This window comes from Taeniopygia guttata, chromosome Z, assembly GCF_048771995.1.
Source record: "Taeniopygia guttata chromosome Z, bTaeGut7.mat, whole genome shotgun sequence".
Taxonomy (NCBI): domain Eukaryota; kingdom Metazoa; phylum Chordata; class Aves; order Passeriformes; family Estrildidae; genus Taeniopygia; species Taeniopygia guttata.
This window is the reverse complement of record NC_133063.1, coordinates 47,654,465-47,678,302: the sequence shown is the minus strand read 5'-3', so window position 1 is coordinate 47,678,302 and position 23,838 is coordinate 47,654,465. Positions and strand designations below refer to the sequence as shown.

Below are 23,838 nucleotides of genomic sequence, written 5' to 3'. Positions count from 1 at the left end.
TTCATGTCATCTTTCTGCTATTTTGTGTTTGCCATTCCTAAAGTCTTGCAAATAGTCTGCTAGGCTCTATGCCACACAGAATTCTTTTCTTTCTCTGCAGCTCTTTTGGCTTTTCCATGAAGAAATGTTGATGCTTTAGCCCTTTTCATTTATTGTGAATTCTTCATGTTCATTGATTCGCTTGTTACTGTCCAAGAGAAATATCAGAAATGCCCCACTCTGCTCCCACTAGAATCAGCAGCAATTTCCTTGCATTCCTCCGTCACTTCCTTTTCTTTTTCTGAACAAGCATCAGCTGATGATTCTTGATCTGGGAACAGTAAGTGAGGCTGCAGAAGCAAACTTTTCTAGTTTCCTTTAGTCACAGCAAACTAACTGAGGTGGTATTGATTACAGGGGGAACGAGGAGCACCAGGACCAAAGGGGATACCTGTAAGTATTTCACACAGGAGAAATCTCCACAACAGAGTGATGCTGACCACTAACCACCGGCCAGCCAAAGAAAAAGAAAATAAAAGAAACTCCTGTGCCAAGATAACAGATAATTTATATACACATAAAATTTTGTTGGAAACCAAGTAATTACCTGTTTTCATCCAAATGTTTTTGCTTACAAACCTCTTCCTCTGCTGGGTGTGCAGCCAAAGGCAGTATGTGCACCTCTGTCTTACAGCAGTGCTTAGACATCGTTAGAAGGCAAAACCATGCAGGCTGCTACTTAGTACAGTTCAACCTCTGCTCCCTGTGGGAATTTGCTCCCTGGAACCTTTTAAAATCCTGCCCCTCACCTATGCCAGATTTGAGAAATTAGAGGTTTTGAGCTCAGAAGAAGGAATGAATATTGACAATCTGTTTTCAGGCAAACTTGTTTAAAAAATCTCTGGGGTCCCCAGCACAGGAAGGACATGGACCTGCTCGAGCAAGTCCATAGGATGCCACCAAGTTGATTAGAGGGCTGGAGCACCTTTCTTATGAGGAAAGGCTGGGAGAGTTGGGATTTTTTCAGCCTGGAAAAGAGAAGGCTTCAGGGTGATCTAATGGCATATCTGAAGGGAATCTACAAGAAAAATGGAGAGGCACTATTCACAAGGGCATGTAGTGACAGGACAAAGGAATGGCTTCAAACCGAAAGAAGGCAGGTTTAAATTAGATGTTAGATATTAGGATATTAGGATATTTTTTATTGTGAGGGTGGTGAGACACTGGCACAGGTTGCCAAGAGAAGATGTGGGTGCCCCATCCCTGTAAGTGCTTAAGGCCAAGCAGGATGGGGCTCTGAGCAATCTGGTCTATGAAAAAGTGTTCCTGCCCACGGCAGAAGTGCTGGGACTACATGGTCTTTGAGGTCCCTTCCAACCCAAAACGCTCTATGATTCTATTCATTTATTTATTGTATTTTCTCTTTGGTGGAGTTGATTTTTAAGAGTGTGCCCAGCAGAGTGTGCTCAATATTCACAGTTTATTTTACTGTTATTTTTATTTTACTGTGTGAAGTCAGCCAAAAAGAAGTAATTATTTTATAAAATCAGATACTCTCTGCATTGTAATTACCAATATATTTAGTAAGTGATGGACAGCAGGGAGGTTACATATTGGAAAGACACTTGACAAATAATAGTAGCCTTAAAAGAATTTGTTGATTAATCATTCTAAGAATGTAATTTATGTCCGTTTAATAAGCAAAAAGACAAGAAACCAAGATTAATCTCCTCTAGTCCTATGAGATCTGAAGATATTCTTATGAAGCAAAGGAATTATTAACTAACAAAAGGGCTGAGCATCTTGTAAATGTAAGCTCTGTCTGCAAAAACATTTGATTCTTTCAAAAATTGTTTCCTGATCAAAGGCGGTTAAAAAGCAGACCATTAGCTTTCAGCAATTGATACCAAACAGAATTTTACAGAACAACCCCTGCAGGAGTAATTCTATCAGCCAGTTTGAGAACTGTAAGAGCAAGGTAGATTGTTATTAACAGCAGTGCCTTGTGACTGCAGGGCCCACCGGGTTCATTTGATTTCCTATTGCTGATGATGGCAGACATCAGAAACGACATCGCTGAGCTGCAAGAGAGAGTGTTTGGACACAGGACTCATTCATCAACAGAAGAGTTTCCATTACCTCAGGAATTCACAAACTATCATGACACAGTAGATTTTGGATCCGGAGAAGACTACAAACCACGGGCAACATCCAGGAGCACCAGGATACAGAAGGCAGACCACCCCTAGCTATTCCTACTGAAAAAAAAGGCTCTTTAGAATTCTTCAATATTAAAAAAATGCACTGACAATGTTATATATATATATATATATATATATATATATATATATATAATTTCCCATTTTTCTTTCTGCTTTTCCTGAACACCTTGCTGCCTGTACTATAGCTTTCCTGGTCCATGGTAGTAGCCTCCTTGCAGAAATTCCATACTGCCAAGCCTGCACTGTGCACTGTACCTAGACTATCAAAGAAGCCTTCTTAGCATATAGTATGATTAAGGCATGCTCTAGCTAATAACACAGACCACAGCATTCCATCTGCCTGCTTTGCATTCTATGTCCAAATGACCCAGTACACAAATTTTGCCAAGGACAAAGGGTTAGCTGAACATCATCCTTGAATGATGTTGATAATGAACACCTTGGTCCACAGTTACTTTATGAATGCAAATAAATTATGCCACTAAACTCAAGTCTCCAGCTACTGTCCCCAGGCTTAGGAGAGTGTGAGGAGTGGACCCGTGTTTCACAGCAGAGTCCACATGTCCTCTATTATGCCTCATCAAGGCAGAAAAAGGCAAAAAAAATACGTTGAAAGGTTAAACAAGAGTGCTGTTGCTTGATCAGGAAATTATTCAGCTTTGTGTTGCTAGAGTATTGTTCAAAGACAGTCAAAAGATGTGTGTGTCCCAAACTACTTTAGAACACATACAAACACTACTTTTTCTTTACCATTATCCCACTGCTCAGTGTGAAGGCCAGTTAGCTTTCTCAACAGATTTATGCTGGATACATTACACTAAGATAATTAAGATAAAGGGGATGTTTAAAGCAGGAAACCAAAACACAAGTGAATCAAGCAGGCTTATTGGCAAGAACAAAATATATCCCAGCCTTACAGAAGGAGTCAGGTTCTGACCTCTTGCAGGTGCATGTCTTCGTTGGTGAAATTCTGAAATCTGAGTGAAATCAAGACCAGAGAGAGGCCTCGTATTTGCATAGAGCTTCCACCTGTTTTGTTCCTCTGCTGCATGAGACCAACCTAAATGGCTTTCACCAAACTGGAACACAGAGTGGCAGTGTGTTTGGCTGGGTGTACGAGGAGTGTGAGTAGGTGCAGGAGTGCACATGACAAAACATTTCAACTGGTACGAGGATGGCTAAGGTGAGGTATTGCACATGAGATCCTATGCTTGTGAATGGGGATAAAAGGGAGTGCCCTTTATTTACACTGGAAAATTGGATGCACAAGTTATACCATACCTCATGGATGATGTATGTTGCCATTTTTTTTGGATTACGACAGCTGCTGAGGACTTTGCCATGCTTAGAATATAATGGAGTATATTAAGCACAAAATTTCAATATTGTGTCTGTGTATCTGCTACTTCTACAGTCTGTTTAGTGTTCGGTAGTGTCCATGTCACAAATGCAAAGAGAAAGTTGTTACTTTACCATGTTTTTCAGGGCTTGCATGTTCTAGTAGAATAAATACAGGTAAAAATATAAGAAGAGCCTTTTCAGATAACACATAAAGGTTTGGATTCCATTCCACATTCTCTGGGCCAAAAGATAGTTGGTGTAATCCTGACAGCATCAGTACAGGTCACGTTACATAAACAGCTGGCTATCTAGATTTTTCCATAACTTTTTTGTATTGTTTTAAGAGGATGTGTTAATTCCTGAAGCTGTTTCTCAATGTCTCACTGCCACTAAGCCACAAGCCAGGGCATTAGCTTTTAAGAACATGAGTGTTCTGTATTTCTTTTTACATTATATCTGTATCAGCATTTACAAAGCAATGCCTAAGTCATTGGAATAGCTGAAAAAAAATTATAGTAATCTAACCCTGTGGTCCTTGGGCTTCTCCTCTGTCTGGGAGGAGCTCTGCCAGCAGCTGCAGATCCAAGTAATCTTGTGAATCATATAATAAGTGAGATTTGAGGGAGGTATCTGTGTCCAAAAGAGGGATGGTCTTATATGCATCAGACTGGGAAAAAAATCTCAAAGATAGCATGAACTGAGGCATTTATTTTCATAATTTCAAGTGTAAGCTAAGTATAAATTATGTCATTTATGAATATGCAATCTTAATTAAGTTTGTTAAGTGTCAAATGTTGTATTTTTAAATCTAGCAAATTATGGAACCCTTTCATATGTTTACAACTGCACCCTGCTGGATCAGGTTGGTTCCCACTAGAAAATTAGTCGCTGCAGTTTTTGACAATCTGAATGATCTAACTTCTGTTAGATGAGTCGATACAAACTAAATACTATTGCCCACAGCCCACAAGGTGATGTATTCTAAAAAAGGCACTTATTTTAATTCTAAGTTCTGCTTTTTAGAATAGAGGCACATGCCAAATGAGAAGTTCCCACAGTCTCACCATCGAATTCAGGGAGAGGGGACAATGCCTGGCTGTAACAGTGCCCAGGAAAGAGCTGTTCTGAAACTGAACCAGAAAAGCAGATAAAATACATATTTTGCTGTACGTACAGCAAGTTGTCCTACAGATTCATGAATATAAACATAGCACATGCTTACTTGCCTTTCTGAATGGAAACTTCAATGATTTCCCTTCCTGGAGCTAGCATCATTGGCTTTCATAGTACTTAAAAAAGGTGATAAAATGCGTTCCTTGGGTTTGCCCTTGTTAACCTCCTCTGCCCAGATTTTCTGCCTCAAAACTGTTTGAGTCCCAGCAGCAAGGAGGGAATACTATAGCAAAGACCTCCCGACATGACAGGAATTCCTGCAGCAGGGAGAGCCCCTCTGAGCACAGCTGGCTGGGAAGGGTCAGCCTTCAGTCTGCATTCAGCTGAGATCTTTGCATGGAACTTTCTCATTTCAGATTACCTGTGTGGTAACTCATCAAACATTGCATCAGCAAGATTTCATTCAGATTTTGGGGTAAACATATAAGGATTCAGAAGAGTGTCATTTTCTTCAGCATACCAAATGTTTTATCAAGCCAGAACAGAGGAATAATTTCCAATCTTAAGTTTTGTAACTGGTAGCCAGAGAAGCCACTACCTTGCAAATTATTTATTACTCTGTGGCTCCAAAAATAACAAACTCTCCCAAGAATCCAGAACAAGAAAGTAGAAACTTCTACACTCATGGCTAGTCTCATTATCAGGCTTATGCACATGACAACTTTGTTTCATATAAATGGTATGTATAATTTTATTAGAAAGAAATATTATTTTGATGCTAAGACATCAAATTATAAGCAGAAGGATAATAAAGAATCTGTTATTTTATTAATATTAGAAATATATTTAAAGGGAGCATTTGTAAGAGTGTTTAGTGAAAAGAAAATTCTGATTAATAGATTTAACAAAATAATGAATCTTGAACAATTTTGTTTTTTTCAACACTGTGCAAAGTACATGAAGATTTGGTCTTTCTTGCAAAGCTGTAGTTCTGACACACAAGAATTCCTATATAGTCAGGCTAAATTAGGGGAAGGAGAGTTGTAAATAGAATTAGGGTCGTGCCTGGAGTCACTGTTAGCATCACAGCTTGCATAGCCTTCTGCCTAGAAGTATTTCAGAATCAATGTACCAAGTCCCAGAGTAGCAACAAAAGGTGGGGATGGGGTCCAATCCTCTGTTAATTTCACATTTTAAAAAATCAGTATGTTTGTTCCTTTTACACATTCCAATAACTATAGTGTTCACTTTATTTATATATAAAATACTAAAATGTGTATAAGATGACTGTGATTTTATGACGTATTCATAATAACAAAGATATTTTTTCTTACACTGTTGGTACCTGCTTTTATTACACATTGTCCTTTCTCTGAAACATGGTGATGTTGGCTGGAAGAAACAGGTGGCAGGAAATCTCCTTATGCTGCCTTCTAGCACTTTGCTTGGACCTGAACAATACTGTCATAGTTCTTTGACTCTGGGACATGAGCTCTTGCAAGCTGGGGTGGGTTTCAGTCTTTGTGGTAATAAAGCACACAGCCACCTCTGCTCTGTGGCAGGATGTGGCTCCTAGGCCACATCAGGGCTACACGAGGCTGGATCCAGCAGCCCCACCCCACGCTGCCCTGCGTGCGCAGCTTCTGCACAGCCCGGGGACGCGGTACGGGGATACGGAGCTCTCCGGCATTCCGCCGCCAGTAGTGGGGAAAAGGGGGAACAACACATACTCTCCATCAGGCCTTGCCTGCCCCTCGCAGGCATCCTGTCGAGCCCAGCCCCGCAGCCCCGGGAACATCCTGCGGGCTGTGTCCGACAGCTGAGGTCGCGAGGAGCCCATCTTACCCCTTCGTCCCTGCAGAGCCCACGCTGCCTGCGCAATGCCTCAAGGGCAGATGCAGGGCTGGCACCACATCGGACGGGCTGTCATCCCTGGCAGGATCCCACTCCACCGCAGGGATCCAAGATCCCCGATATGCGGGTAAATGTGTATACAGAATAAAATGAAAAGTATCTATGAGTCATAGTAAAACACGGGAGTAACAAAAAAAAACCAAAAAAAAACAAAAACAAAAAAAAAACCCACAAAAAAATTCGTAGTCACAGTTACCACTGCCTTCGGTTTCAGAAAGTACATAGTGGAAGCAAAGTGTTAAAGAAAGTGTTAAAGACAAAAATCTATGATTAGCAGAAAAGCTAGACAAAGGAGTTCCCGGTTGTACCGGGGATCCCGCTAGTAGTGCTGTTCTGTGACTGTATGAGGATAACAGAACAGAACTGTCAAAAATTCATGGAAAGCAGGATCTCAGTTACTTGATGTGTGCATCTGGGGAAAGCAAGATAGTAGTCGTATGGCATGATGCAGACCTTTTAACCAGTTAAAGAGCACTGTATTGAAGTCAGACATTTTAAAATCTGCTTGTTTAATTAACTTACATCCGATAGTTTTAAAAAGAACTAAGAGAGGACCGCCGGGACTCTGGATCGCCGCGGCGCGGGTCCTTCGGGTCCGCAAGCATCCCCCTGCTCCGCCGGGTCTGCCCCGGCTCCCTGTCCCGGTACGCGGCTGCGGGCTGAACTCCGTGAGGAAGAGCAGTGCCAGCAGGGCGAGGGAGGTGATCATGTCCCTCTACTCAGCATGGAGCATTGTGTCCAGTTCTGGGCTCCTGAGCGCAGACCTGGAGCGCGAGAGACGTGGAGCTCCTGGAGCAGGTCCAGTGAAGGGTGGCAAAAGTAATTAAGGGGCTGGAGTGTCTCATATGAGAAAAGGCTGCGCTAGGTGGTCGTGTTCGGCCTCCCGAGGAGGCTGAGGGGGGACCTCATCAATGTCTGTCCGCGTCTGCAGGGAGGCGTCAGGGGATGGACCAGGCTCTGCTCAGTGGTGCCGAGCAGTAGGACATGCGACAACGGGCCGAAAGTGGTGCATAGGAAGTTCCACTTGCGCAAGAGGAACCACATCGTGAGTTGTTCGGGTGACTGAGCCCTGGAATAGATTTCCCGGAGAGGCTCCGGAGTCTCCCTTATCCAAGATACGCAAGAATATGAACGCATTGCTCTGTCGTGTGCTTCAGGGCGATCCTGTTCCGTCAGGAAGGCGGGACCAGGTTTCCAGCCCGACCCGTTCCGGCACCGCGGGACTGTGGCTGTGACTACAGCTCCCGGCGCGCTGCGCGGCGCCCGGGCGCTGCCGGGAGGCGGCGGCGGCGGCCGGGCCGTCGGTCGATCGGCGGGATGCGGCTGTCGGTGGCGGCCGCCATCTCGCACGGCCGCGTGTATCGGCGGCTCGGGCTCAGCCCGCGGTCGCGCCTGGACCTGCTGCGGAACCTGGTGACAGCGCTGGTGCGCTATGAGCGCATCGAGACGCCCTGGGCGCGGGCCGACGAGATGCGCGGCTACGCCGAGCGGGTGAGCGGCGGCACCGGAGCGGGCCGGGGGGCGGCGGGAGGCACCCTGACCCACCGCCTCTCCTCACCCGCCGCCTCCTTCCTCCCCGCAGCTCATCGACTACGCCAAGCGGGGGGACAGGGACGAGCGCGCTATGCGCATGGCGGATTTCTGGCTGACCGTAAGTACCCCCAGCCCCACATCCGTCCCGGCCCGCCGCGGAGCCGGGGCTGAGCGTGCCGCCCCCTGAGCAGGAGAAGGACCTCATCCACAAGCTGTTCAAGGTGCTGGCGCCCCGCTTCCAGACGCACCCCGGCAGCTACACGCGGCTGCTGCAGATCCCCAACCGGGACGGGCTGGACCGCGCTAAGATGGCGGTGATCGAGCTGAAGGGGAACCCGCTCCCGCCGCTCGTCCGCCCGCGCCGCGACTCCGACAAGACGCTGCTGAACCAGCTGCTCAAGGGGTACCGGCAGGACGCGCGGCCCCGGGGCACCCCCGTCTAGCGGACACCCCGTGCCCTGGAGAAGGGAAGGTGTGGCAGGAGGGCTGGAGGGTGATGGAAGTTGCCATGGCCAGGCCTGAGTTTACTGGCTGCTTCCAGTGCTTTGAATAGAGACTCGGCAGAAGGAAATCAGGCTAGGAGCCGTGATAATTGATATTTTCTGTGTAAATAAACTTTGTTCAGAAAGTCAGTTTGCTTGTATTTGAGTTGTGTTCAGAGAATTATTTAGGTCAGAAATGACCTTTAAAGTTATCAAGTCCAGCCTATGATCAAACACCACTGTGTCAACCAGACTATGGCGCTAAGTGCCGTATCCAGTCTTAATTTTAACATCTCCACATCCCGGGCAGCTCATTTGTGTTTATTCACCCTTTCTGCGAAGAAATTCTTCTTCATGTCCTATTTAAACCTCGCCGATCAGCATAATTCCTGTGTTTGTAAGTTAGTGCTTATTCCAGAAAACTGGATTTGCTAACTGTGTTCTAGGAGCCACTGTTCAGCATTTCAGGGCAGGAAGTTTGGTGAGGAAGAAGATACTTAAGCTGTTTAAAAAGCAGAGTGTAAACAGGATAGTAACACTGAGCTAAGTATTGTAAAGAGACAACAAAAGAATCGTGTCTTAAAAGGTGCTAACAGGCATGAGTCATAGTAATCTAGCAAGATCTTGACGGACCACAGATTCAGAGGCAGGAGTGCTAGACATCTCTATTATTCTACTGGAACAAAAATGGGAAGTAGCAGAACTTTTTCAGAGTGGTGTAACTACTGAGCAGTAAGAATCTTGATTTGCTAGCTTTGTCTTTAATTTTAGGCACAGCTCGGACTTGAAAGTCCTAGCTGTAACTTTGAAAAAAAAAAACCCAGAACAAAACCAACCCAAATATAAAATCACAGGATAGACTACCTAGTTGGAAAGGACTTCAAGAACACTTGGCCCAACTCTTCGTGGCAATACACACTGGAACTAGTGTGGCTTCCTAAACTTTGTTGCATTTCTTCCTCCCAGGTTTCACAAACTTAAGAGATTTAAACAAGTGGCCCTGTGTAGCAAGCTAATTGTATGGAAAGACAAAGAACCCCCATGATATATTCTCTCTTCAAGACACTTATCTCACATAGTATTAGTTCTGTTTTAATAAACACCAGTGAGAAATTAAAGATGGGTGGTACTGCTTAAGGAAGAAGAAAAAACAGCTGAACTGCTACAAGGTCAGTGTTCACACAGACTTTAATCTTTATGTTTCTAGTAATCTTGAAATTATCCTCTTTGCAGTTGGCCGTATTCAAATAGATATTTTCTGAACCAAACTGCTGCACAAATTCTACATTAAAAGTCCAGTGTTGAGGCTTTAACAAAATACAAAAATACCTCTAAAAAAACATTTAATGAGGGAAAACAAGTCACACTCCCATCTGCTTGACCTTAAGTTATCTTGAGTTTACTAAAGTGCAAAAAAAGCTAGAAGATTATTAGCTAAACTGGGGGAAATCCTTGATACAAAAGGGTTTTTTGTGTACAAATGCATATTTTGCAGTATCTGTACGAACATTAGGGCAGCTAACAAAGCATTCATCATCTCACACAGTGTGTAGTCCTTCTCAGTTCAGAGCTACTATATGTCCCTGAACATTTTATAAGATTGTGGAAGCTTCTGCCATGAGGGTGGTTGTCCTGCCACTCTGGCTTGTACTGGAGTGGTTCAGGCTTTCAGCTGCCTGTAAAGGAAAACAAAGGGGAAAGTTACAGTTAATATGGGAAATCTGTCCTCATTATTCCCTTGTGTCCTGGCTGCCACGATCAGGCTGCTTCCATCGCCCTTATAACCACACACAGGTCCAATGATCAGTTCTTACGTCCTGTTCTCTTCCACCTCTGGAACCTAGATGCCTACCTGACGGCAGCTGTGAGACTCCGGTACCAGTCATTGATCTCTTGTTGGTTGCAGGACATCAACAGCAGTGTCTTGTGTGGGAAGGAAAGCTGAAAGACAAACAGAATCTATGGCATTCCTTGCCAAGGCAGTAACTGCAGTAAAAGGAAAATCATCACCACTGAATTCAGTCCCTGCATGCTAATTTTTACCCTTCCCACACAGAAAAATTTAGTCTTGATACTTAGTGAAGCCAGAGACTGTACAGTCTAGAACAAGTGCCAGTCTTGTCCATGGTTTCCAGTCAAAGCTGACAGCTCGTTCTGACCTTTTTGGAGGTGAGCAATTAGGATTCTCAGCAGCTCATCCAGTTTTCTACCATATTCATGTCCCATGGGGTTCTTCCACTACCATCATCTACAGGTCACACCTTGCTCAAAGAGTTCTTTGTCATAGCTCACAAGAAAAGAGCTAACACAGCCACAAGTGAAGCCTTGGAAGACCTGACCTTGAAACCCCTACAGAAGACTCTGGTCCCTGTCAAGGAATCTGCAGCCCTCAGGAAGGTAGATGCACATCTCTTGCAATTACATCCACATCTTTTTCGTTCTCTGTTTTTCTATGTGTAATGAGTGTAATTCATTGTCATGTAAGTGTGGGACTGCCCCCCAAACCTGTGGCTCTGATAAGAACATGTCAGAGTCCTAGTGGAGCCTCCTTACCTGAGCTAAGTGAAGCAACCAGCAGCCTGTAGCCCCCGGGTGTGCAGGAGGCTCCACACCGTGAAAGGAAAAGTACCTGCATCACTCAAGAAAGGAAGGGTTGTCCTTACTCAGACTTGCTCACTGTATTTTTTCACTGCTGTCATCATCTCGATCCCTCTGCTGCTGAGACAGCTGGAGACCTGCTTACAGGCCTGACTCCACTGACACTTCTGCCTGGCACAGGTGGGAAGACTTACACTGAGGAGCCCTCCCTGGCTCCATGTGTGGCCGAACACTTTATCCACCGAGCACTGGTGGAGCGGGTAGACAGCCTGGCAGGACAGTTTGTTGGAGTTCAGCAGGTGCAGCGGGTGGCAGGGCTTCGCTGCAATGAGGATATCAGAGAACAGGAAAAACATCCTGCGCTTCAGTTCTTCTCCCTTTGCAGGCACCACCGAAAGCCAGCCTTCCCGGATATACCAGCGCCCTGGGCATGCCGGGGAAACAGAGACAGCTGTGAGATCTGAGGGAGGGTGGGCAGGAATGAAGAGTAAAGGATGTAATGAGATAAAACAGGAATACTGGGTGAGCCACCCTTGTAGGTTGCCGTGTTCTACATCAATTCCAGCCACTAGAAGGCACTGGATGTCAGCTGGGTCCGGCCCACCCGCACGGAGAGCACCCGTGCAGAAGCAGTAACCAGCCCAAAACATTCGGTATATCAGGAGCAGCTGAAGTTATTATAAATCTGCTATTTTAATTAAGCATATATTATCATGTGCAAGTTTGTTTAAAGTGATCAGAACAAAACCACCGTTTGAGAATGTTATGCATACCTTTAAATTAACATAAGCCTTGATAAAACACATGAACTATCTCAAATTGTGTTGTCCAGTTGTTTGTCATTAGTGGTATAATAGAAACTAGCTTCAGCTTTGAACACTTATAATTTTTCCTTGTTTTGTTTGTGTGTGCTAATTTAAAAAATAAGCTAAAAAAACCTCCCAAAAATAAAACAAAACCATATTTCACAGGTCATCTAACTACAGTAGCCAAGAGAATGCAGACTGCAGATTACAAAAAGATAAAGGAGATAAAAAATGAGGAAGGTCTGAATAGGTAACCCTATCAACCTCTCTTGAAGAAGAATCCAGTGTCATCCACCTGTGAAATTAATTGTGATAAAACAAGAGCAAAAGAAAGCAGGAGGGAAATAATCAAAACAATTTGATAAGCCTAGCTGTGAGCAGCAATGTAAAAAAAAAAAAAAAATGAAATAAATAAAGCAGGACTTCTTACTAAGATTATTGTGGAAGTTAGCCATCAACTCATGGGAATTATGAGGACACCTGCCAGTAAGGTTATCTATAAAAATGTAAAGCCATAACAATGTATTGCCACATGATCTTGTTTAGGAAACATCTGTCAGGGAATTTCATGCCTTAGCTTCTGCATGAGCTATAAATACTTTTTAGAATAAAAACACAGTGTTGTTTTCATTGTGGATTGTGTCTTATTAGAATGCTATAGTCACCAAACAAAGTGAGTGAATTCCTGCTTTGCTTATTCCACTGGAACCACTCCTCTTCCCTGAATAAGAAACTGAGGAAGAGAAGGTGAGATGCAGGAATCAATCCAGGTTTGAAAAAACAAATGGGAAGAAGGTGTCAGAAGCATGGGGCTGGGCTGGGATCTGTTTCCCTCAGGCCGTGCTGTGATCAGACTCACGGGCATACAATCTGACCCAGACTGGACTGGAAGTTTTGCAATATAGATCCATGTCCAGGATTCCCAGGTGTACAAGTTCTAGGAAATTGTTGTGAAAGAAGGGCAAGAAAAATATCCCAGGGGAAGCTCTGGGTAACAGAACAGTGTTCAGTTAAGGAGGAAGTTCTGGCTGATGCTGTATTTGTCCTGAATATGGAAGGCAGCAAGAAAAGCAGGGTTTGCTCACTGGGAACAGGACATCTGAGAGACAATGGCAAATGTGAGAGACCCATCTCCAACACCCCTGCTTTGTTCTGAATCTACAGCATTTTGTTTTCTCTCCTGTTCCTTCCCGGCAACAGGACACAATCTTAACTGTCCTGCAAAAGCTATCTTGTTTATGGAAAGCTGGCTCAAAGCTAGCAAGCCCCAGTTGCCTCTTACATTTGTGCTTCTCATATCCAATGATAACTATGTAACTGCAGCCAGTGGAAAAACATCTCTACAAGAATTCTCTGCCTTAGATGATGGAAATCCCTTTAGTGACCCTCAACACTCATACTACTGTGTCTCAGAATTTTCAGAGACCAAAATAATTGGTGGACCAAACACTTCGAAACAATAGCCATCTCTGGTCTAGTTATACTGTTTTGGGGTGTTAGTTTCTTTTCGTGGTGTTATCCTATTAGTTCTAACATTAATCAGGATAACTGATTGACCTTTTTACTTACACACTAACCAAAATGTGCCCAGGCACCCCTGCAACATGCTTCTGCTCAGTGTAAGCAGAGTATTCCTGTGTTAGCTCCCTTTCACCTGGCAGCACCAAAAGGATTCTAAGAACAGGAAAGAGAATTGTAAATTGATTTGCCCATTGACAAATTCCCTTTGAAAATAGTCTCTGATAAGTAACCTTTGTTCTACCTATGCTGGTTTGGCTAGGATAGAGGTATTTTTTCCCATAGTGGCTGTTTTGGTTTTGCACTGAAAACACCATTGACAACACAGGGATCTTTTGTTCATTTCTGTGTAGGCACTGCTCAGTATCAAGATCTTTTCTGCTCCTCAAGCCACAAGTGAGGAGGTTGGGAGTGCACATGAACATGGGAATGCTCACAGCTGGAACAGCTGATCTGAAATCCCCAAAGGGACATTCTATATCATAAGGCATCATGTTCAGTCAGTTATGCTGGGGAAAGAAGAAGGAAAGGGGGGAGTTTTAAAGTGCTGGTTCTTGTCTTTCCAGGTAACCACAATGTGTGGTAGAGCCCTGGTTAGAGCCCTTCCTTGGAATAGCTGAACACCTGCCTGCCCATGGCAGGTGGTGGATGAACTCCTTGTATGGCTTTACTTACATAAACAGGTTATGCTGTACTTGTTAAACTGTCTTTATCTCAGTCTGATGCTGTTGAGCCAGGGACAGGTGAAATTACTCGCACAATTTCAGAAGGCAAACTTTTTCTCTCTGACTGAACTGAGAATATCCACACAAGCTTTATCAGTTTTACCCTTCTGAGTTTTTCCCCATTCCAGTGGGGAAAGATTTTTCATTCAAAAATTCACATGTGTTAATTGCCACCACATTCATGAGTACCTGCAGATTCTTGCATTAGAGACCTTCACACACAGTGTCTTGAACACTCCTCTCCAGCTGCAGCACTGTGCCTGGATAATCTCTGCAATAGCAGAGTTGAGTGCAGGCTACAGGTGAAACCCCAAATGACCATTTCATAATTGCCCAGACTGGGCACATTTCTCACAATATTTCCTACATAGCTCAAAGTGTGGTCTGGGCATGGAGAGCGCCCAGTCGTGTAAGAGACCTATCCATTGAAATGTTCCTACATGCCAATGACTGTGGCTTTATATCTCAACAATCAACACAAATACAGTGATTTCTGGCTCAATTTAACCATGCAGACAAAGAAAATTCTTTATATGAAGGGTGTGAGCAGAATGCCATTAATCTTGTAGCTTTAAAGTAAAAAACAACACAGTTCTTGTGCCCTTGATGCTCAGGCATCTATGGTTCCTGCAATGGAGTAGGGATAATGCCACTGCTTACACTCTTCCAAAAGAATATAATGTCTCTCTTTCATTCCCACCCAGGACTTACACTCCTGATCTTCTTGGGTTCCTAACTTTCTAACCACATGTCATCAGCTTCTCCTATCTGAATGTCAGGCAATTAAGCTGTAACTTATCCTTACTCAAAAATTCTTAATTAAAAAAAAAAAAAAAAAAAGAGTGCTTGCATTAGTAGTCACACTCCTTTACCACCTAACTGTGAAATTTGGGCAGAAGGGGAAAACTTGTTAATGTGAGTTGAGTCAGAGATGAAGGAGAGCATATGTACAGGTATCTCAGCATGGCAGAAGAAAAAGAGAGTTGTCAGTAAGACCCACCTGAAGTCAAAACCTGTGTCTTTTGTCCTTTGAGCAATTTCTGAACCCGAAGTAGCTGCAAGGAGTTCTCTCTCTTATCAAAGATGTCTTGGACCCAGTGAGATACCTCACAAACAGATTTCACAGTCTCTGAAATTATAGCAGCATACTCTGAAGTTATCACAAATGAACGCGTATTTCACCCTATACATCTTGCTAAGAAAAGACAGTATGAAATTAAGAAGAAAAGTTTTAAACCAAGTATCAACAACAGCTTTATTCAGAAATTTCTGTGAGAGATTGGACTAGATCACCTCCAGAGGCCTCTTTCCAACTAACAAGTCTACAGTTCTAGAAAACATTTGCCAATGAAACATCAGAGAGAGGAATAATTTCCTGCATTTGGAAGCAAAACCAGAAAAATGCCCTATAAGTGGTGTTAACTTCTTGTAAAAACCACAGAATCATTTAGACTGGAAAAGACTAGTGAGATCACTGAGTTAACCTAGGATTGAACACCACCTTGTCAAGTAGACCATGGCACTGACTGTCATTTCTTGAACATTTGCAGGGATGGTGACTCTACCACTTCCCTGGGCAGTCCATTCCAGGGTTTAACAACATTTTCTATTAAGAAACGCCTCCCAGTGTCCATTCTGAACTTCCCCTAGCACAGCTCAAGGTCATTTCCATAATCCCGTTACTTGTTACCTGGGAGAAGAGGCCAATCCCCAGCTGGCCACAACCTCCTTTCAGGTACTTGTAGAGAGTGATCAGGTCACCCCTTTTCTCCAGACTAAACACCCCCACCTCACTCAGCCACATTTCACAATTCTTGTGCTTCAGACCCTTCTCCAGCTCCACTGCCCTTCTCTGGACTTGCTCCAACACCTCAGTGTCTCTCCTGAAAGGCTCAAAATTGGACATGGGATTTGAGGTGGAGCCTCACTCATGCTGAGCACAGGGGAACAATCACTTCCCTGTGGTCCTGCTGGCCACATTATTACTGATCCAATCAGGATGTCCTTGGCCTTCTTGGCCACCTGGGCACACACTGGCCCATGTTCAGCTGCTGTGGGTCAGCATCCCCAGAGCCTTTTCCTCCCTGCAACTTTCCAGCCACGCTGTCCCAGCCTGTGGCACTGCCTGGGGTTGTTGTGACCCAGGGACAGGAGTCCACACTTGGCCTTGTTGAACCTCACACAATTGGCCCTGGCCTGTGGTTCCAGCCTGTGCAGATCCCTCTGCAGAGCCTTCCTGCCCTCCAGCAGATCAGCATTCATACCCAGCTTGGTGCCATCTGCAAACTGGCTGAGGGTGCTCTCAATTACCTTATCCAAATCATTAATAAAGATATTAAATGGCACTACCCTGATACGAGAGCCTGAACATCTCTAGTGACTGGATATAGCATGAAGGACATGAATTAACTTTAAAAATTGAGGCATGTGACCAAGAGAGTCAGAGAATGGTTTGGGTTGGAGGGAACCTTATAGATCATCTCGTTCTAACCCACCTGCCATGGGCAGGGACATCTTCAAATACATCACATTGCTCAGAACCACATCCAGCCTAGCCTTGAACTCTATCAGTAATGGGGCATCAACAAATTCCTTGAGCTACCAGTGTTCCAGTGCCTCATAATCAGCAGAGTTTAAAAAAAATCAGAGCTGCCATTTCTCCAATCTAAATATTAGGCCATTTTCCCAGGCAGTTACTCTGTATTTTTATTCCTAACGTGTTCTCAGGGACACTCCAGAGAGAGAGGAAGATTTTTTCCTTTGGAACCAGGCAGTAGGTGGGAGTCAAAATATTCTTAGCAAGGAGTGTATCATTGACCTAAGTGCCAGCATTTACTTGCAAGTTTCTGGTACTCAGCAGTGTCTGGGCTGGTGTTCTCCAGCAGGTCTCTGAAGAAATGCTTGTACCTGAGGTGGAGAGAGCAGGTTTAATTCACAACAGCAGCAGCACCTCCTGTTAGTAACAGCACGCACTCAGCCAGAAGAGAGAGTAAGCCTAACCAAGCAGTTTTGGTCCCACTTCATTCATCCATTTTATCATCAAATGTCTCAACTAAAATAACTCAAGTATTTTGTACATCTGCAAACCTTTGGCTTTTCCCGGGTATCCAATAGAAGCAGACTCACAAATCACTTAAGATCATGAGGCTGTCTCAGAATTCACGTGTTCTGTTATTGCCTTCAACAAGCAACAAATTTCTCTTTGAACTATCTATTTTATTAGTGTATGAATGGTGGTATTCATACCATGTTTCCTGCCCACACAAGAAAATACAGGCACTTCTATAAGAATTAGGACCTGCCTTTTTCTTCTTTCCTTTCCAGTCTTTACTGGAGAGGATAAGATCTCTGCAAATGCTTTCTCTAGTAATGTCAAACAGAAGGAACTTAACAGATTCACAAACTGGCAGAACTCATATGAGCTAGTGGATACGTTAACAAAGTTTTAAAGAAATTTGAACATGATAGAACTGATTAATGAAAAAATTAGACTTTCTATCAAAAAGCTCACATTTTTCCAGATAGTTGGACTGCAACAAATATACTGCTGTTTTGCAAATTTAAAAGAATTTTCCAAAGAATTACAGTAAAAACCCACCAATCAGCTTAATGTTTACTTCTGCCAAACTGATTAAAAACATTACATAAAGTTCCATGAAAGACTGTGGTATGATCTCTCCAAGTTATTTTCAAAGAAAAGAGGTGCTCAATCTCTCAAATTTGCTTTAGTGTAGATAAGACCATGGTTGAAAAAAGGCTACTGCATCTATAGTAGCAGACTCTAGGTTCCCAGAAAACCACCTTTATTACCCATACACCCTCTCCAAAAAAGGGCTGCCCATGAGTGCATGCAGCACTCTCCTCAGGCAGTCAGTTTGCCTCTTCAAAGGGGAGATGATCATGGAATATCCTGAGCTGGAAGGCATCCACAAGGACCATCAAGTCCAATTCATGCCTCTGCATTTTAAGACAACCCTAAAAATCCCGTGTCCAATGATGCTGTCTAAACATTTCTTGAAGTCTGGAAGGCTTGGTGCCTCAAGAGGGAGATGCAGTGATCCTGAGTGGATCTGTCCAGGCTCAGACAAATGTGATAGGCATCAAATCTGAGGAAAGCATACAGCCTTGATAACCAGAAAGTAAAGAAAAGCTCTCCTTCATTAATCTAATTTCTCTCCAAAAAGAGCCATCTACAATAGTCACAATGCTCTAGGTCAGCAATCTACATAAGAATGGAGCAAAAGCATCACTGGCAGTAACCACCACTTCTGCAGCATGTCAGTCAGCTTGTTTTCATTCAGAACCAAACTTATGTAGCTTACTGAGACAGCAGAAAGCCTCCAATTCTACCCAAGAGCTAGAGGAAGGAGCCAGGGCTAAACCCAACTGCCTTCCTGAGTCATCTCCCATCCGTGTACACTGCTTCCACTTTACAAGGCACATTCTTAGGTCTGTTTCATTGCTGTCTCTGTGCTGATTTTGAGACACAATAAGCAACTCTCCCTTTCATAGCAACAAAGATAGTAATACATTCCTTTTTCCCTTCATATGCTACTCCGTTGAAGACAATTTCTTACTTACTGGTGCAGCCTCTGCAGGGGCAAAGGAAGCAGGTCCTCTAGTTCCTTCCCTTGAAACTGAGGTCGAGTCTCCTGGAGTTTCTTAAACCGCCGGAATGACTTATTTTTCCTCACTTGCTCCTGTGTGCAGCAAAAAAGGGATTTAGTCTTTCTGTAGTCTCAAAGCTATGTGCCCTAGCCTGTACCAGAGCTTAGAACACTTCAATTTAGAGTTTAGGACTCCAGTCCCACAAACATCAACTTCTTTTGTGGCTTTGGGTAAGCCATTCCCTTTCTCCTGATCATTCATTTCAGTGGGTAATGGAAGTGATATCTCCCCGCCATACTTGAAATTAATGAAAAAGTGAAGGTTGACTCAGTTAGGAAAAAAGGAGTGCACTTGTGGTTTTTTGCCATTTCTTTCAAGAAAAAGCAATGCAGATCTGCATTCTCATCACCTTAAGACAAGTATCCAAAATGGCTTTTTCTCTTGGAAAACCAAAAGCATAAATACATGCACACAAATTCAAGAGGAGGGAAACATCCAAGTACATTCTGCATCTGAGAACAAACACTGACAAAACTGGGAGCTGAGTGGTTTAAATTTCAGATACAGCTGTCAGGACTTCGGAATAAATATATGTTCTGCAGAAATTTCTTGAAAAAGTGTTGGATTTGAAGACATAAGTGGGAAGGAAAAAATGGTCTTCAACAAAGGAAAAAAACTGCTAAGGAAAAGGAAATCCCACTACTAGGATACTGTTGGTGGTAGTGGGAAAGACAGGAGACCTGACAATTCCTAGAAAGAGATCACTGTATCATAGTGAAAGCCTGGAAACTCTCTAGACTTGCCAGTTAGGAAGGAGTGGGAGTAAATACAGAACACTGTTTGAGAAAGCAATGCTCACCATATGCACATACATACACAAACACCTGAAAAGGCATCAGAAATTTGAAGCTCTAAATAACAAGAAGTTTTCACCACTTTATTGTGGAAGAAAACCTGAATTTCATCAGGCCAGAAGAAGTAAGAATACTGATCTCTCCAGAAACAGGAGACAAATGGAAAGATGTGGCAGTTTCACAGAATGGAAAAAGAGAAACCATACGAAGACTAAAGTACATATTTACCTTTAATGTTTTGTTTGCCTGCTCCAAATTCTCAGCATAGTGGCCATAAAGATCCAGACTCTGACAAAAAATTTCCAGTCCTGGCCCCAGATTCCCTTTCTCCAGGTGAAGTGACAGAAGACTGTGCACAAGGAGCAGAGATAGCTTGTGAAGGATATGTTACTGATGGCATTTTTACAGATCCATCTGATTCCTTCATTTGCTGGCCCGCCTTTACCATTCTCCACCTCATATCCAGTTTCTATACCAAATTTGTGCTTGGAGGTCAGAGAGTAAGCCACAGAACACCCCATGGAACAGACTTACTGAGCTTAAACCCCTGTCCAGTAACTGGGTACCCAGATAATTGATACAGATCAGGAGTTTCCTGGGGACACCTCCAAATGCCACCAAGGCTAGTGGTGCTAGAAGTGAATGCCTTTTTTACAAGGTGTTAGCCTTATTTCCCCAAATCTTACTTTCTCATCAACATAGAGTCCTCCCAATATAATTACAGAAATTGCATCCTGTGTCCACTTACTGGCTGGCTGAATACAAGGACTCCAGGGGTCCAAATATAGTTTCCAACACAGCAGGTTTCAGCGTCCCTTTGGCCTTTAAAATTGTCACAAAGTACTAAGCAGGAAAAAAAAAAATATTCAAACAGGTAGCATTCACAAATCATCACAGAATCACTCAATGGTTTGGATTGAAAAGGATCTTAAAGACCAACTAGTTCAATCCTGGACAGAGACACCTTCCAAGCCCCATCCAACCTGGCCAGTCACTTCCAGGGATGGGGTATCCACAGCTTCTCTGGGCCACTTGTGCCAGTGCCTCACTGCCCTCACAGTAAAAAACTTCTCCCTAACATCTAATCTAAACCTACTGTCTTCCAGTTTAAAACCATTCCTCCTTGTCCTATCACTATGTACCTGTAAAAAGTTACTCTCTCTCTTTTTTATAAGCCCCCTTCAAGTACTGGAAGGCTGCAAAGGTTATTAACCTCTGAGGTCACTCAAAGGCCACTTGTGGCACACAGCAGAAGCCAGAAGTCGCAGCCTGACCCCTTTGGCTTGGAAAGATATCAAATACTGTGACTGTCTACCTAAGATATCCACCATCAGATGTAAGCCTTACTTGTAGCTCTAACCATAACTGCAAACACATGGAACAGTACTACAGCACTGAGAAGAGTCTGTTTCAGTATCCTCCAATGCATCTGTTTTTCACCATCTTGTTCATAAACTTTTTCTTGTCTGTGTTCCTACAGTTCATACATCTCAGGTATCTCAGGGCGAGCACCCTATTCAATCAAAACTTAAAAGATTTATGTCTGTGTACAGACCAAGGCAAAAAAGCCAAACGTGTGAGCTATTGAATATTACAGAGGAGGTAAAAGAAAAATAACAAAAAACTCCTTCAGCCACAGCAGGTGTCCCAGACAACAGGGATGTACCACAGTCTTGCTCTTGACCCTTCCCCATGGCAACACAAAAAAGTATGTGCTGTCTGAAGACACTCATATATCAGAAGGGGCAGAAATACTCACCGTGAGCACCAAATCCAGCTGCTCAAGGTATTTGTGTTCTGTCTCCAGCAGTTCCTTGGCTGTCCTGCTGCGCTTTCTCTCCCAGCGAGCCCGCTGGTCTTCCACACTGTTTGCTCCAACCACAAATGGCAGGGATGAGGCACTCATTGCAGAGTCAGGGTTGATATACAGGGAGGTAAAGGATCCTGGAGAGCCAAGCAAGATGGACACACATCAAAAGAATAACCTGCATTGCAAAGTAGGATTCTGAGCTAAAAACTCAACACTTTCCTAGGAAATAAGGGCGGTCAGTTGCCAGCAACCATTATTAACAGTTTCCTTCTGCATTCCCTTCTGTGGGCACAGGGGCCCTGCATTCAAACAGAGAAACACCATTAGAGAGACCAGGCTGTAAAAGCAATAGTGGTACATGATGATTCATCTGTAAGCAAATTTCAGTGCAAAATCCCACATGCAAACCACTGCTTCCTGTGCTTTGTCCTCCCCATTCTTTGTGTGAAATTCTTGCTAAACTCTAGCAAGTTTGTGGGTGGAAGAGGTACTGTGGATAGGAGTAGAAAATAACTAGATTTGTCTTTCATAGTAGCAGCAGCTTCTCCAGAGCTTGCCCTCATATTCATTTACAGCACAACCACAAGCCTAGCCAAGACCACTTCTTAGTCAGACCTGGCGTGGATGGAGAGGCAGCACTGCAGGGAACACCAGCTTAAGCTTATCATTAGTCCAGAAGTGTTCAAGGCCAGGCTGGATGGGGCCCTGAACCACCCTGTCTGTGGGAGGTGTCCTTGGGCTTTGCAGGGCTGTTGGAAGGAGTTGGTGTTTAAGGGCCCTTCCAACCCAAACCATTCCACGATTATATTCAAGTGCAGTTGCAAAGTACTCACCAGTAATGGACTAAAACACTGCCATTCGCAGAGCACTTCTAGCCCAGGTAGATTGCAGTCAAGGCTTTCATTTTGCAGACTATTTTCTTTTTAACACATAATAATTAAAACAAACAAGTTATACCATGTTTGACCATCTACTGCTCACATAAAGAAGTTCTAACACTCCCATTATTGCACAATATTCTGTGTAAGTTCTGCAGGGTGAGAGCTGTCTGCAGCCTGTGGGTACACTAGAAAACACTTCACCTACAAGTGATAGAACTGCTCCAGCTTGCTTCTCCCCAGCTCACGTTCAAAGATCACTAAACACCCTCTATTACTTATAATGCACCATGAGCAACATCCCCTTCACCATTTCTAAATTTTGAGTACCCACAAAAAATCTCCTTATTGCACAGCCTCTCTTGGTGTCTCAGGAGCATAAACTCATGGTGGGTCAGCTCCAATGGCCACATGGCTGCACATCCCACACTTCGAGGTAAGAGAAAGGGGAAGGGAAAGGGAGAAATTCTGGAGCCCACAGCCTGTCCTCAGCCACCCTGAGGAGTAAAGAAGCAAATGTTGCAGGAGTTAATACCGGAAGTAAAACATGCACCTAGCCTTCCTTCAATTCACCTGTGCTGCAGGGTACTAAAAGTGCATTTTAGATCGGTCAAAACCAAGGGTATTATATTTTTTCAGTAGATAAGGTACGTTAAAAGTCTTGCAGGATTGAACAGAAAGCTTTTCTTGACCAAAACAGAAGCATTTTACTCATTATCAGGGTTCTGTTTTGTTGTTTTATTTTTTTTAATAAAATGAAATATGTTTTAAATAAATGTTTCCAATTTTAAAAACAATCAAAAATCACATGAGCACACTGCAAAACATTTACTAAACTTTAACCAAATGTTTTTCTCTGAATGTGACATGGATTCAGGAAATACTTGGTGGAATCGGGGACTAATTTAGCCAAAGGGATCTTTACGGGTCATGCAGTTGAGCCTCGTGCCCAAAGCGAGGCTACCACCAAAGTAAGGCTGGGCTGCTCAAGGGTTCATCCTGCCCAGGACCTTTCCACGGGTGGAGATCGGGGCCCCCCCGCCCCACGCCGCCCGTTACCTGCCGGTCTCGCCGCCGCCTCGCGTTCAAACGGGGCCCCGCCCCGGCGGGCGGTCCCGGGCGGGGCGGGGCGGGGCGGAGCGCGGCCGGGCGGGCCGAGCCGAGCCGGGCCGGGCCGGGCGAGGATGGTGCCGCTGGGGCAGCGTGGCCCGCAGCCCGGTGCGGCCGGGGACCTGGCGGCACTGGCCGAGCTGGACGAGGCGGCGCTGCTGGCTGGGCTGCGGGAGCGCTTCCTGCAGCAGCACATCTACGTGAGTGCCGGGGGCCGTGGCGGGGGGCGGCGGAGGGCGGTCGGCTGACTGGTTGTCCCGTCCCCACAGACCGACATCGGAGACATCCTCGTCGCCATGAACCCCTTCCAGCCGCTGCCGCTGTACGGGAGAGAGGTGAGCGCCGCG

General features: G+C 44.2%; 3 protein-coding genes across 10 annotated transcripts in view; 2 read left to right on the top strand and 1 right to left on the bottom strand.

Moving 5' to 3' along the window:
• Positions 1-5,988, top strand: part of CCBE1 (collagen and calcium binding EGF domains 1) — a 97,685-nt gene extending 91,697 nt beyond the window's left edge. For 2 of the 3 annotated variants that reach the window (XM_072921674.1, XM_002191188.6), the window contains 2 exons: positions 397-432; positions 1,995-5,988. In XM_072921674.1, the coding sequence (XP_072777775.1) occupies positions 397-432; positions 1,995-2,228 (270 nt within the window). In that variant the 3' untranslated portion in view covers positions 2,229-5,988. The remainder of the gene's footprint in view (positions 1-396; positions 433-1,994) is intronic. The other variant, XM_072921675.1, reaches the window with a different exon arrangement.
• A 1,821-nt stretch (positions 5,989-7,809) lies between these two features.
• Positions 7,810-8,734, top strand: MRPL17 (mitochondrial ribosomal protein L17). 2 transcript variants are annotated; one of them, XM_012577534.5, is made up of 3 exons: positions 7,810-8,060; positions 8,152-8,220; positions 8,294-8,734. In XM_012577534.5, the coding sequence occupies exons 1-3, from the start codon at positions 7,887-7,889 to the stop codon at positions 8,543-8,545; spliced, it is 495 nt and encodes a 164-aa protein (XP_012432988.1). In that variant the 5' UTR covers positions 7,810-7,886; the 3' UTR covers positions 8,546-8,734.
• A 1,020-nt stretch (positions 8,735-9,754) lies between these two features.
• ARHGEF39 (Rho guanine nucleotide exchange factor 39) lies at positions 9,755-23,708 on the bottom strand. Of its 5 annotated transcripts, none has more exons than XR_012052730.1 (10): positions 23,441-23,535; positions 22,337-22,422; positions 21,453-21,637; positions 20,442-20,536; positions 19,922-20,042; positions 18,813-18,931; positions 17,050-17,138; positions 15,232-15,360; positions 10,437-11,606; positions 9,755-10,260 (listed from the first exon to the last, which is right to left on the bottom strand). XR_012052730.1 is itself a non-coding variant. In XM_072921677.1 (10 exons), the coding sequence occupies exons 1-10, from the start codon at positions 23,685-23,687 to the stop codon at positions 10,245-10,247; spliced, it is 1,320 nt and encodes a 439-aa protein (XP_072777778.1). In that variant the 5' UTR covers positions 23,688-23,707; the 3' UTR covers positions 9,755-10,244. The 5 variants fall into 5 exon arrangements, 2 of the variants coding, with proteins under 2 accessions (XP_072777778.1, XP_072777779.1); XM_072921677.1 differs by lacking the exon at positions 22,337-22,422 and having other exon boundaries at positions 10,437-10,525; positions 11,377-11,606; positions 23,441-23,707; XM_072921678.1 differs by lacking the exon at positions 22,337-22,422 and having other exon boundaries at positions 10,437-10,525; positions 11,377-11,606; positions 17,068-17,138; positions 23,441-23,707.
• Positions 23,709-23,838: the final 130 nt, after the last annotated feature.

Coding starts and splice junctions, on each gene's coding strand:
- MRPL17 (XM_012577534.5), top strand. CDS start 7,887: ATGCGGCTGTCGGTGGCGGCCGCCATCTCGCACGGCCGCGTGTATCGG. Junction 8,061..8,151: donor TGCGCGGCTACGCCGAGCGG/GTGAGCGGCGGC, acceptor TCCTCCCCGCAG/CTCATCGACTACGCCAAGCG. Junction 8,221..8,293: donor TGGCGGATTTCTGGCTGACC/GTAAGTACCCCC, acceptor CCCCCTGAGCAG/GAGAAGGACCTCATCCACAA.
- ARHGEF39 (XM_072921677.1), bottom strand. CDS start 23,687: ATGTGCTGCTGCAGGAAGCGCTCCCGCAGCCCAGCCAGCAGCGCCGCC. Junction 21,638..23,440: donor GGCGGCGGCGAGACCGGCAG/GTAACGGGCGGC, acceptor TTGGCTCTCCAG/GATCCTTTACCTCCCTGTAT. Junction 10,526..11,376: donor GCCAGGGAGGGCTCCTCAGT/GTAAGTCTTCCC, acceptor TTTGTCTTTCAG/CTTTCCTTCCCACACAAGAC.